The 13,933-nt window shown below is 43.3% G+C and overlaps 1 protein-coding gene across 1 annotated transcript in view; it reads right to left on the reverse strand.

Moving 5' to 3' along the window:
• The window catches only part of PIGG (phosphatidylinositol glycan anchor biosynthesis class G), an 82,861-nt gene continuing 76,696 nt past the window's right edge, over positions 7,769-13,933 (reverse strand). Inside the window, exon 13 of the mRNA XM_021380142.1 lies at positions 7,769-10,001. Within this exon, the coding sequence (XP_021235817.1) occupies positions 9,776-10,001 (226 nt within the window). The 3' untranslated portion in view covers positions 7,769-9,775. The remainder of the gene's footprint in view (positions 10,002-13,933) is intronic.

A 13,933-nucleotide genomic window follows, 5' to 3' on the forward strand; every position in this document is an offset into this window, starting at 1 on the left:
TGGGGAGTAAGATGCTGATTTCTGTGGCCCAAGGCATGCTTCAGCTGCATGTCTTCTTTTATTTGACCTTATGCCCTGCCACCCAAAGGACCTGCACACTAACTTTGCACAGTAACTGCTTTGCATAAATGGTGGCTATTTAGTATGAGACAAACCAGCAAGCCTAAACTCTCCAGCACCACCTCTGGGACCAGAGACCAGCCTCTTCACAAACAGCTTTTGCAGCTTGACAGATGCTTGGGGTGATGTAGGGTTATTTTGACCCACTGTGAAGTCCTACATCCAGAAACAGCGCTCTGCAATCAGCTTCCATTTCTCAAAACAGGGAAAATTCAGCCCATGCTGAACCATGCAGGGCTGGGTGCACATTTGCTACATGTGCTCTGCATCACCAGTGGGTTCTGCAGTAGCTATCACTAAATACATTGCAATGAAAAAATCAGAACTCCCACCTCAGGCTTGGTAGGCAAGCTGAACGTTTTGGGGAGTTGTCTGTTTCACAACAGCAGAAGCAGAGGGAAAATGGCACCCTTCATCATCAAATCTGGGAATCCTCGAGCTACAGAGGCATCGTAGTGGCAGTGCTTAAGGGCAAAGGGCATAGGATCTCTCCTTTTTACCAGGGACCCTTGCTTCTTGAATCTAAGGCAGTAGTGCAAAGCTTGATAAAGTCACAGCCAAACATGAAATACCAGATATAAGCTGCAATGTTTGTCTCTTACTAAAATATATATATATATTTAAAAAAAAAGGATATTTCCCATTTGTTACTTTTTTTTTTTTTTTTTGTCACAAAATCAATGATAGAAATCTCTGAGTTCAGGGGTAGCCTGTAAAAGGCTCCACTGAAAACATTAAATTCAACGTTAAGCATAATAACTCCCCAGAATCCTTGAAAGTGTTGTCTGGAGGAGCCTCTGCAGCTCAGCTCAGTACAACCACTTGCCCAAAACAGGTCCAACTAAATAAAGCTGTTGAAGATCTCTATGTTAGGGAGTGTTTCAGTGCTGTAGAGCTCAATGCTGGAAATGATAAGGTCGAGCCCATATGGGTAAGAATCAGGGGAAAGCCAACAAGGCTGACATCCTGGTGGGATCTGCCTAACTGGAATGAAGAGGCAGATGAAGCATTCTACAAGCAGCCAGCAGAAATCATGCAGTTGCTATCCCTTGTTCTTGTGGGTGACTTCAACTTCCTTGATATATGCTGGAAATACAATACAGCCCAGAGAAAGCAGTCTAAGAGGTTCCTGGAATGTGTAGAAGATAACTTCCTGATGCAGCTGGTAAGACAACCTACCAGGGGAGATGCCCCGCTAGACATGCTGTTCACAATCAGAGAAGGACTGGTGGAAGGTGGCCATAAGGTGGTCATGAGCCATCTTGGGCAGAGTGACCACAAAATGGTAGATCGATTCTTGTGGAAGTCATGAAATGGGTTCAGCAAAACTGCTACCTAGGACTTCCAGAGGGCAGACTTTGGACTGTTTAGGACATTGGCTTGGAGAGTTCATTGGGTTGGGGCACTCCTGAAGGGCAAAGAGGTGCAGGAAGGCTGGACATTCCTCAAGGAGGAAATCTTAAAAGCACAGAAACAGGCTGTCCCCGTGTGTTGTTAAGATGAGCCGGTGGGGAAGACCAGCCTGGCTGAGAGGGGAATAAAAGGGAGTTTACCACCTTTGGATGAAGGGGCAGGCAACTTGGGAAGAGTATGAGGATGTTGCTAGGATACACAGAAGGAAAATTATAAAGACAAAAGCCCAACTAGAACTTAATCTGTCTACACTGTAAAAGATTTTTAAAAATGTTTTTACAAATACATTAACAGCAAAAGGAGGGTAAAGGATGATGTCTATCCTTTAGTGGATGTGGTGGGGAACACTGCTACCAAGAGGAAAAGGCTGAGGTACTCACTGTCTTCTTTGCTTCTGTCTTTCATAGTCAGAACAGTTATCCTCAGGGTACTCAACCCCTTGCACTGGAAAACAGGGATGGGCAGCAGAATAAACTCCCCCACAAATCACAAGGAAACAGATAGTGACCTGCTACTCCACTTGGACTGTCACAAGTCCCTGAGGTCAGATGGGATCCACTCGATGGTACTGAGGGAGTTGGTGGGAGTGACTGCTGAACCACATTCCATCAGCAGTGCTGGTCAACTTGGGAGGTAACAGATGACTGCAGACTTGTCAACGTGATGCCCATCTATAAGAGGGGTTGGAAGGTGGATCTGAGGAACTACAGGCCTGTCAGCCTGAACTCAGTATCAGGGAAGGTCATAAAACAGATTGTCTTGAGTGTGATCACATGGCATGTGCAGAACAACCAGGGGGTCAGGCCCAGCCAGCATGAGTTCATGGAAGCTAGGTCCTGCCTGGCCAGCATGACTGTCTATGACTGGGTGGCCCGCCTGGTGGATGAGGGAAAGGCTGATGTTGTAGTCTACCCCGACTTCAGCAAAGCCTTCGACACTGTCTCCCACAGTATTCTCCTGGGGAAGCGGGCAGCCCATGGCTGGGACAGGTACACTCTTTGCTGAGTGAAGAACAGACTGGAGGGCTGAGCCCAGAGAGCAGTGGTACGTGGAGTTAAATCTAGCTCGTGACTGGTCACAACTGGTGTTCCCCAGGAGTCAGTATTGGGGCCCATCTTGTTTAATATCTTTACTGATGATCTGGATGAGAGGATCGAGTGCATTCTCAGTAGGTGGTACAAAGCTTGCTGCCTCAGCTCCTTCCAGGTTTTCTAGTGCAGGTCAGCAATGCAGGGGGGCTGCAGACTGGTTTGCTCGGGGCTCAGCTTGTGTGTAGAAGCACTATGGGGCTGGTTCCTGTGCCCACGTGGGGCAATGCTCAGCTCAGCTCGCTGCCACATCCCAAGGAAGTGCAGGCAGGAGGAAGCCAGCTGTGCCCCACAGCCTGCCAAGGCGCTCAGCTCGCTGGTTCATCCCTACCAGGACTGGCTCCAGTGGCTGAGCCACACCACTGTGATGCTGCATTCCATGGGCTAAAGACAGCAGATGGGGGCACAGAGCTTTTCACTGCAACCTGCCATTGAGTTCCTCACTAAGCTTTAAAAACAAATCTGTCAAGTTTTGATACACAGAGCCTTCCCCTGAAGCTCCCCAGCATGTCCCAGCTGTAAGTCAGGGCTGGAATCCAGGGCTGAGGGACTGTGCTCTGATGTTTGCCTCTTTTCCCTCTACCTTAGACAAGATCCTGGAAAAAGCATCCGAGGCAGCAGAAGTGAGGCTCCTCCTGTTGGCAGCTAGGTTCAAGTGGGGTTGAGCCCAGAAGCAGCCCAGCAAATGCCTGATTCCTCACAGCTGTCTGTCTTGCTGCAGCTCTCCAAGCCTGTGTGGCAGTGAGGAATCCTGAGGGCAGCAGACTAAGACCTCTATGACTGGGGCACCCTGTTGGCCAGCAGGAGCTGGGGCAGTAATGCTCTGTTGCACCACTGTGGAAGAAATGTTTCTTTCCTGAGGCTCGGGGGGCCATGCTGGGGCCACAACAAGGCCTGGCAGGATGCAGCAAGGAGCTGGCTGACCTCACAGTGTTATGTGCCAGCTGTGAAGGGAGGGAGTGATGACCAGATTTGCAAATCCCCCTGGTTAGATTAACATAAAACTGACACTCAGGTTCCAAACACAATCATTAGTTTTACTAAGAATCTCTGTACTACAATTACCTTAAAATACTGGCAGTCTTACAGTTCCATCTGTCTATGCTGTGAGGCTAAACAATACAATTTTACAAGAAACTTAAGTCTTGCATTACTTAACAACTTTGAGAGAGAAAAAGAAAGAAAAGAGAGAGATGGGGCTCAAACACTTCAAGATGACCTGAATAAAGCAGATAAAGAAGAGAAAGAATGAGGAGGAGGAAAAGGAAAAAGGAAGAAAAAAGAGAGTGTCAGACAGAAAGAATGAGAGAGAAAAAGAAAAAAAAGAGAGAGTATTCTGGAAGTCACATCGCTTACGACTATACTAAAGCATTGCAAGTAGGAAAATACCTGATATCATAATTTCAATATTTACAAGCCATTCATCCCCACTCTGTGAGTCTTAAAAAGCTGAATGAGGAATCAGTCCGGGATTCAAGAGATTAGTCTGTCAGTTGCATTTCTTGAAATGGCTCCTTGGTCTTTCTGTGATTTCTCATCTTAGCACAGGCCCCCACACCATGGCTCAAACATCTCATAATTTATCTTCAATTATGTCGTTTTGTACGTAACACATGGAAAGTAAAAAAGAATGAGCAAGTACTCTTTCAGAGAAAAAGTTTTCCTAATATCCAAACTGAACCTCCCTTGGCAGGGTAGGGGTCGGCCTCTTCTCCCAGGTAACAGCAACAGGAGGAGAGGGAATGGCCTCAAGTTGCACCAGAAGAGGTTCAGGTTGGACCTTAGGAAGAACTTCTTCTGAGAAAGAGTGGCATTCTTCTGAGATGCACTGGCGCAGGCTGCCCAAGGAAGTGATAGCGTCACCATGCCTGGAGGTGTTCAAGAACCGTGTGGATGTGGCACTGAGGGACGTGGTTGGTGGGCATGGTGGGGGTGGGCTGATGGTTGGACTTGATGATCTTTGAAGTCTTTTACAACCCTAATGAAACTGTGATTCTATGATATCCAAGGGTGAAGGCAAGGGGCCTGTTCCTGTCAGTAAACCCCTTCCTATGCAAACAGGTCCTTCTGGCTCCCCTGCTGTGCCTCATGCTGCCACCCATGCCTGTTGCCTTTGGGGGTGTGCCTGTCCACTTCTGAGAAGAGTCTCCTCCATCCCGCAAACTGGTAGCAGCCAAATGGGTCCCTTGCCCCAGGCCATAACAAAGTGCAGGTCCCTGTGAACTCAAGTGGTTTTAAAGACTGCGCATGGTTAACACAAGGACTGGGGAGGTCAGGCGAACAAGGACAGGGTGAGGATCTCTTCTAATCTCATTGCTAAATTAATAGTCAAATTAATGATTAAATCTCTCACTAAGCCCTTAGACACTTGCCCCTGATGTGAAACCCATCAGTATGAGTAGCCCAGAGAAACCCCTCCCCTTGCGTACTGCAGGAAGCTGCTGCCTGAAGGACTCATGATGGGACATGGGGGGAGGAGAATCTGTGGACACCTTCAGACTTATTATGGGATATTTTTTAGGTGATTGAGAGAACACACAAGAGTTACTGTGTGATGCTTAGGGAAAGAACTCAAAGCGGAGAAAGAAAACAATCAGGATTACTTAGAAAGGAACAAACATGAGAAAGTGGAGGAGAAAGTGGATAAAGGGCTGGCTGAATGTAAATGGGTTATTGGTGTATTTTGACACAGAGCCCGTCATTTCATCATTGCTGTGTACTGCATCCTCTTGTTAAACCCTACTTGTAACTCTGTCTTCTGAGTGCAGACTATATCCTTAGTGAACTCAGTGGTATCCAAGCTGGACTAGTCAGTCAGGTGAGGGGCACTGAAGTCTATGCACCAGCAACCACAGCATAGCTGCAAACTTCCGGGGTTCCTCTGTCCAGATGCCAGCAGCAAGGCAAACATAACATGTCCATGTAGGTACTCAGGTTAATGTGTTCCTTGTGTCCTGAACAGCTGGAAGAGAAGGACAGGACCGGGCTGCCGGAGCTGCTCACAGTTCTGTGACTGCTGGGTATGTATGTGGGTGCAGGAAAATCTCTGCTTTCATTATTAGCCTGTGTAGTTGTGTGCAGTGTGGCACCGTGCAGGTGTGTGCCTACCAGGAACACACACTCAGTCTCTCTGCTTGAAAGTTGTACTCCAGCCTATCCTCATAGAACAAATCACAGAATGGCTTGGGTTGAAAGGGACCTCAAAGATCACCTAGATCTAACCTGCCTGCCTCCTCATCCTTGTGGCCTCCGCTGTGCTCACTCAATCTGTGCTGCTCTGGGGAGCCCAAAGTGGATGCCGGGCTCCCTCTTGTAGCTGGGCTTACTGGTTGAGTGGGAAGGATCTCTCCCATGCACTGGCTGCCCACGCTCTGCAAGAACAGCCCAAGCGATAGTGGGCCCCAAAGGCTGCAGGGCCCCTCGCTAATATATATCAGGAGCCCTTGCTGCCCATCGGGATCCTGTAGCTGTCTCAGCCTGTGGGACCCACCTCGCACCACAACCAGCCTGGAGCAGGGCTGGCATTTGCCCAGGCTCCAGGCTCCTCCAGAAGAGGTCTCACCCAGTTACTCCAAAAGGTTGCATCTGCTGCATCCTGTTACTCTATGACTGTGCAGTTGTGGAGACAAATTTCATTCCATTTGCAAATGTTTTAAGGGGGAAATTCCAAAAAAGTGCCCTGAATTCTACTGGCAGCACCACACAGGAGCAGCGGCGTACTGCATGTCCACTGCCTGCTCCAAGGGCTGGGACGCAGTTTCAGTGTTCTGCTGGCTTATGCGGAACAGAGAAATGCTTGGCTTTCTCTACAGAGAAGAAATATGGATGTATAGTATCTGAACTACAGGTACATGGAATTACTTTTTTGGTTGACTGACCAAGGTGATTTAGTAAAACTGAGGAAGACACTAGTCTCCATTAACTGGATGAACGCAGCTCTGACCAGTAAAGACACTGAGTGGGAAAAGCTACTGTGCCAAAACTTCATCCCTGCAGAGAAGTCTGCCTCTGCACAGAGCACTCCTGAGGAAGCTACAGACTCGGGCTGATATCACACTGGAGCAGGGATCCACACAGGACTTGGACAACAGAGACCAGAACAGTCAGGATGGCAGAAACTGTTCCATGTTCCACTGCTGCTTCCCACATCACTGTTTCTCTTAGTCTGGGGGCTCTGGAGTAGATCAGCATGACAAGCGGAACAGGGATTAGGAGGGGAAGGGGGCAGCTAACTACTGTGCAACGAGAACCTGTGTGTAGGCATCTGCAATCTCAGACCAACTGATGAAACTTTGTGTTTGTTAAAATAATTTCTAGGTGATTCTCCAGTTCATCTGCCTGAGGTGAGAACCTGCTCATTTCTTCCCTGCCCCAGCTTTGTATGCAGCCCAAAAGCTGTTAAGAGTCAAAACAGAATTTAATTTGCCGATATTCAAAGACAAAGGTCAGGGAGAAGAAAACTGGTGATTCTGAAGCTGAAAGCACCATTTTCTGGGAGTATCAGCCATACTCATGTGTTAACCCCTCACAGAACTGCAGTCAGAATTCCTCCTCCTTCCTATCCTGAAGACTGAGATAACATTTTTTCCAGGCCATTTATTTTCTCCTGGATTATTATCTGAATATTTTTCAGTTTCGGAGGAGAAAGGAGACACTGTGATTAACTAAGCAATCCAAAGAAATTCAGACTTAATACACAGACCAGTCTAGACCCAACTGTTAGATAGTGTCCCATGGACAGGCTAGGAACAGCAAACAAAATCATTAGTAAGGGATAAAAGATACTGTGAATGCAACCAATAAATCCCCTATTGTTCTAAGATTCTACACCCCAGAAGCACCTGCTCCCTAAGCCCTCCCATCTCATCATTAGCACCTCTGAGGCAAACCTCTTAGAGGTTTTGTACTAGCGTTAGGGATTCTCAGGAGTTAACCAGCCAAACAGAGATGTCAATAATCTCCATCATGTCACTAGGTGACCAGTTATCAGACAAATACTGAGTGTGATGAACATGGTACAAGTGTAGGACATCCCAAACACAAACTTATTTTCAGTATTCCATTGTGACTGTGTGCTTCCAGCCCCAACATCCTCCTCTGGCCTTCCCTGCAGCTGCAGTGTGGTTTCCATCTGTCATATCCACAAGTCAAGCGAAAAACAATTTATTTAAAGCAATGAATTTTCAAGATCCTAACAGGTCACAGTGAATGATACTCCAGATCCAACAGATAGGTGAACAGCACAGCACAGCCAGAACACTGCAATTTTTACCATCATATAGTTAAAAAAAAAATTTCATTAGTGATCAGGATGACCTATTATAAACATAGCTGCCATGTGTAAAAACCTAAAAAGCTACTACTTAAGATTTGCTGAAATATGATATGAAAACCATCTAAGTGATCCTAGTAAACGTGCTGTTATCTACGTACGTCTTAAAAGCATTTTAATTTCAGATTTTTAGCAAATGGCGAAGTTCCGCATGTACTCCTCTTCTGATATACTTCCATAATATTTAAATTAAATCCTAATGGTTGTTAACATGGACAAAAACATGAGGGAAAAAATAAAAGTAAAGACTGATGATCAGTCTTTCCTTTATCCTGATGATCAGGATAGCTATCAGTGTCTATCTTCCTGACAGGAGCAAGGAAAATGTGGTTAGGAGTGTGTGGCGGCTACAGATGGCACTAAGAGGAAGGCAATGTAAACATACCTTGTATCCCTCTGGTACCTCAGCCCATTGAGCTTTGTCCCTGCTCATGGCTTAGGACACTAGAAAACATGATCCAATGTTCAGTGCAGCAGCCACCAACCTGGCTTACCAATTAAATGTTAATAAAAAGAAATACAACATTTTAGCAGTAAATGAACTCCGTAGAAGATTCATTACTTTGTCAGTCCATTAGCGTTTCTCATCCAGTGCCTGAAGTACAGAAATGTAGATGGAAATCTATCACAGTTAATGACTGCACTCAGGAAGAAAATACTGCCTTTAATAAAAATGCTGTCTAGGTAATAAAAAACAACAAAAAAGCAAAAAGAAGCCTCTTACCTGAGATATCTGTATGATTATTCCGTTATTTAATAATACGTTCGATACACATAAGGAACAAAACAAAACTCATGGCTAATGAGCTCTTATGAACAGCAACAAGACATCTTGCATATTTTTAAGATGCCGTGGTCTAAGGTAAAAAAAAAAAGAAATTACATGGGCAAAATATTTTTTCAGTGCCCATGATCAGCTGCTCCATACCTACATTAAGAACCACCTTTTGAAATTCAAATTGCATATATATATATGTACAATTATTTTAATTAAAACCAAAAACATTGAACATTTAGGCCTTTTTTCAAGTTTCAATGAGCAAATCAGCTTTTTTTCTGTCTGTGCTCACTGCCTTTACTAGTGTCTTCTTCCTACAATGTTGCTTTATTATATAGATGTGCGAAACAAAAACTTCTCATTGTCTCTGTCGCTGAAAAAAAAGAAACCACATTCACATTTACAAATATATAGAGATTGCTGATTTAGAGTTAGGGTAACCTTTTATAAGGTTACAAGTTACTGTGAGTTTCTGAACTGTTTTGGGGGAGCCGCGTTTAATGAGCTTTTGCTTCTTCATCTTCCACGTCAATAAAAAGAACGAGACAAAAGTTGATGAGAAAAAGCTAGAAGCTCAAGAATGACTGAATATGAGACAGTGTTCATCTCTTTATCAAAGAAAGCATTTTTTTTTTAAACTCAAGAATGTTCATTTAAATCCAGCCTCAAAATTCATTAAAAAATGGGGAAAAAATCAGTGTTAGATATCTCTTTAAGTAACATATTAAAAATACAACTTGATATTTGGCATGCAGCAAAATTGACTGTCATGTAATATTGCGACTCAGTTATTCAGGCATTGTCATAATGACAGCTAAAGAACAAAATTATCTATGACAAGATAAAACAGTTTATTTCAATTCAGCATTTTTAAAGCAAACTGTGTAACACAGGACAAGCCCTTCAAGCCCTATGTGAAACTGGCTAAAATACACAACATTGTTCTTCACACTCTACACAACAATTTGAAGCCACTGCTGTCCTCCTTCCATTCCAGTGACACACAAGGCATCGCAGTACAGAACTGTGGCTACACACTCATTTTCAGTCTTGCACCTTCTGAGAGTGGTTCTGGTCCATGGCTGTAAAGAACAAGCAGATAGTGGCTGTGATGAACACATGCACTCCCTCGTAAAGCAGTTTTGGCGAGAAGACGCTCCATATGAACAGGTGGTAGCGCAGGCCTGTTACCAAAACGATGTAGACGGCAACGGGGATGGAACGCATCAGTGCGTAGCAGAAACATCCGTGACCCACTGCTGCAGAATTCCTGGTAGAAAAAACAGAGGAGCTCATTCTCAGGTAAACCTAGTAAACACGTCCTGGTTCATCCACTCTTTAGCATGAGTTGACATCACAAAGAATATTCACAAATCTCCACTTCACGTTAGAAAACTGATTATTGGTGCAGTAATGAAACTAGGAATGCTTTTCCTTACCACCTCTATATATCCTACTGTGTGTTAACAATGTGAAGTGTTTGTATAAATACACCACAATGAGGGCACCCAGTAGTTCACCTCAGATGCAGAAGTTTCTTTGTTCTAACACACTTTGCTCTAATTGTTAAAGACTCCATTAAGCAGTTTCAAGACAGCTTCACCTCTTTTTGGCCTTCCAGTGCCCTTCCACAGGGTCTGCCTGTCCAGGCAGAAAAGGAAGACTTCAGCACTCTTCCACAAAGCTGCCTACTCATACAATAGATGATCAGATGGAGCCAGCTCTCCTCGTAAAACATGTCAGAGCACACTGCTGCCCATAACCAGAAACATATAAAGCAATGTAAAAATTGTGCTATCAGAAAACTTTGCAAGGCCAGCTTAACCACTCTCCAGAGAACACTGGTCTTAGGCTCACATGAGCAATACTCTGTGCTCCTGTCAAAGGAGCTTAGCTAGGACCACTTAATTACGAGAGATGGCCACCCCACATGCAACTTACGTGGTCCAAATATGCCACACTGAGGTATTCAGTGACAATGGAAGTGAAAAGGTTTTCTGCACTTCGACTGTTATCCCTCCTCTAAGGTGCCAACACCTCAGCAATGGTACCAGCTTGGCACATGCCCCCTTTCCCCAAACCACATCTGCTGTGACCAACTCACAGCAAGTTCAGATGCTTACCTGTTCAGACAAAAGGAAGGAACAAAGCTATTTCACAGGATTAATGCATATAACATTTTCCTTCCCCCAAAAGTATTTTACTTCATCAGTTCCCAAAAGAATGCATTGGCAAAAAGCAGAAATGATTTACACTGAAATTTTTGTCTGAGAATCTGTTCTCTCCTCCTGGTTTTTAATTATGATCTTGTTCCAAATAATAAAAATTTGAGATGACTAGCACTTCTGTGAGATGCAAATTAGTCACTTATAACTTAGCAAGCTACAGTATGCAGTATTTTACATGAACCACTGAACTTATTATTCTTTAAATACAAATAATTAGGATACAGTCCCGTTTTTCCAGTGAAATCAAGAGTAAAATTCCCAAGGCTTTCAGTGGAAGGAAGAACAGGTCATGAAAGCAGAGCTGAAAAATGAACTCAGAACAGCAGGAGCAGATGACTGCAAAGCATGCATTCATTTCACAGATAACCATTTCCCTCGCTGCTTAGCCAAAGGGACTGGGGAGTGAATGAGGCTCCTTCCTTCTTCTGCACAACTATCTCAGCCCTCAGTGAGCTTGTGCAGATAATTAGCTTTATGTTTAATAAGTGATTTTGTTGACAAGGAATAAATAAGCTGCATTTCACTCAGTCTTAGCTGTTTTCATGTTGCTATGAGTAAAACCAGTATTCGTAGTAGTTAGATAATACAACTGAATAAACAAAGAAAATGGTTTTTGAGTGAGATAGGCAATCAGGAAATGTTTAAATCATTTTTTAGAATTAAAAAAAATGCACTCGATCGATCACCTGGATGAAGGCTATTGGTGGTTGTGGCTATTCCATTTATTAAGCTCCACAATAGGATTTTCAATAGGATTGTAAAAGAGAGAAGTTACACATCTAGGTCTTACCAGAACCCTGCTTTTTAAATGCAGTTTTCAGTTCACGTATTTTTCCCAGTTCATGCTCACCTAATAACACTGTTAGTACTCTACTGAGAGAAAGCTCCTAATTGCAAATCAATTATGACTTTGTGGTTTTTTTAAGGGCTCCTTTTTAAATTATGAAGAAACTGGTTCTAAGATTATTTTGAGTGGAATTTACTACTTTGGCTCAAAAATTAGGTAGACAAAATATTTCAGATACTCACGTTTCATACTGGAACATGAGCACACAATAATCTTGATCTTTAACATTTAAATTCTCTAATTCTGGATTCTGATTACTAGCAAGCAATCCCCAAATCAGTAAGTAAACACTACCATTCTTTCTCTAGTTTGATGTAGTAAAAACAATGAACTGTTTCCTGCCTGGACAATATATTTACTTGCAAAAGGTCTTAGCACTCACTTAATCTCTGAACAAAATATAGTCACCTACCTGCAGAGGGAAATCTTGGGATAGTTTCACAGTACAATGCAGTAGAGCAATTTAGAGAAGGCAACAGAAGCAAACTGTTTCCAAGTTAAACTGTTAGTGGGGCTCAAGAGCAGGATAATTAGGTGTATGTAGCAGCTGGTATGGCAAGTCACATGCTTATCGTTGCAGAATCAGCACTGGAATTTCTGAGCACAAGCAGTTAGTACTACTCTCCTACCCTGATGCTAAAGCAACACTTTAGCTCTTCTTAGCACTGCACCTGGTGCTTCTGCTAGGCACCCAGTTTGCTGAACATCTAAGCATCATGGCTTTGTAAGCTCCTTCTCCTCTTTCTACACACACAGAGTGACCACAAGTTACATACAGGGCTTAGCAAGGCTACAAGGAAGGCAGTGCCCAGAGACCAGGCTGCTGCTGCTAACATGACCAAGTCAATCCAGCTATTTCAGCTGCATTCCGTTACTCCAGAAGAGCCACTAGGAGAGCACAGAAAACTGGCTGCAGCCGGTCACATGCCTGCCCTACCCTTTAGCAGCTAGATTAGCCAGTAATGAATACACTTGCAACCCCTCAGTGCTTCTTGAGTGAAAATAGAAGCAGGCAGCAGGACACATCTAAAGCATCAACCTGTAACTTCTCCATACTGAAATGTCCCTGCAGCAGCTAATTCCTTTACATATACGAAGAAGAGCAGAAAGAGAGGGATGTAATTAGATATACTAATTCCATGTTCTAACAGAACCAGTTCAATGTTCAGACATTACATAGCGCAGGAGGTTTGTTGCTTTAAAAAAAACCAAAAAAAAATAAAGAAAGAAATACCTCAAACACTAATATAGAGCTCATTCAGCAAGCTAAATTGAAGAGGCTGAAAATGAATATCCAAATTTCGTGTAAGATTGATGCTCAAGACTGTTAGATCTAGAAAAACAAATGCTTTCAGAGACTTGAAGCAAATAACAATATAGACTGACATTATCAATCTCTCTGTATACTGACTGCAAACAGTAAGTATAGTCCAGAGCATATAATGGCTTTCAATAAAATTCCTTTATTTAATTGAATATTTAATAAGCAGAAAAAGATAGCCAAGAAATTATACTATTAATGTTTTTTATGCTTCTTTGGATCTCCTAAATACTGATTGCCAATGTACTGTCAACAAGTCTTTCACCTCTCAGTCCCTGTGACTAACATACTATTAAAATGGGTTATACAAGGTTGGTAAAATGAAAAAATATGGTGTCAGAATCACAAAAGAAAAAACACTCTCCTTGTAAAAGCATGTTTCCCATTTATACAGAATATTTGGCAGATGGAACCACAAATTTTATAGTTTTAAATGAAGCTAAAAAGCTCCACAGACAGCCCTATCAATGCTTCCACAGGAATTCAGAAATGCACTACTCTACATTGTTTTCATGTTTGATCACAAAATTAAATAGACATTTTAGAAAAATGCACACACATGAGTGAGGAATACCACAATGTTATCACTTTTGGGACTTGAGATGGGGAATATATGTCAGGAGGGTTCACAAAGAAATCTGCCGAATACTTTCAACAGAAGTCAAACTCCAGCATTTCTGTCCTTCCAGATCCCATGTTCTAGCTGCATTTCACTGCCTAGACTACCTCTTACTGGGGATACTGAATGTGCATACTTGAAGGTAGTTTTTACTGCATTCGATTTTTTACTATACTAATGTTACTTT

The sequence above is a fragment of the Numida meleagris genome, chromosome Z (genome assembly GCF_002078875.1).
Source record: "Numida meleagris isolate 19003 breed g44 Domestic line chromosome Z, NumMel1.0, whole genome shotgun sequence".
Lineage (NCBI taxonomy): Eukaryota > Metazoa > Chordata > Aves > Galliformes > Numididae > Numida > Numida meleagris.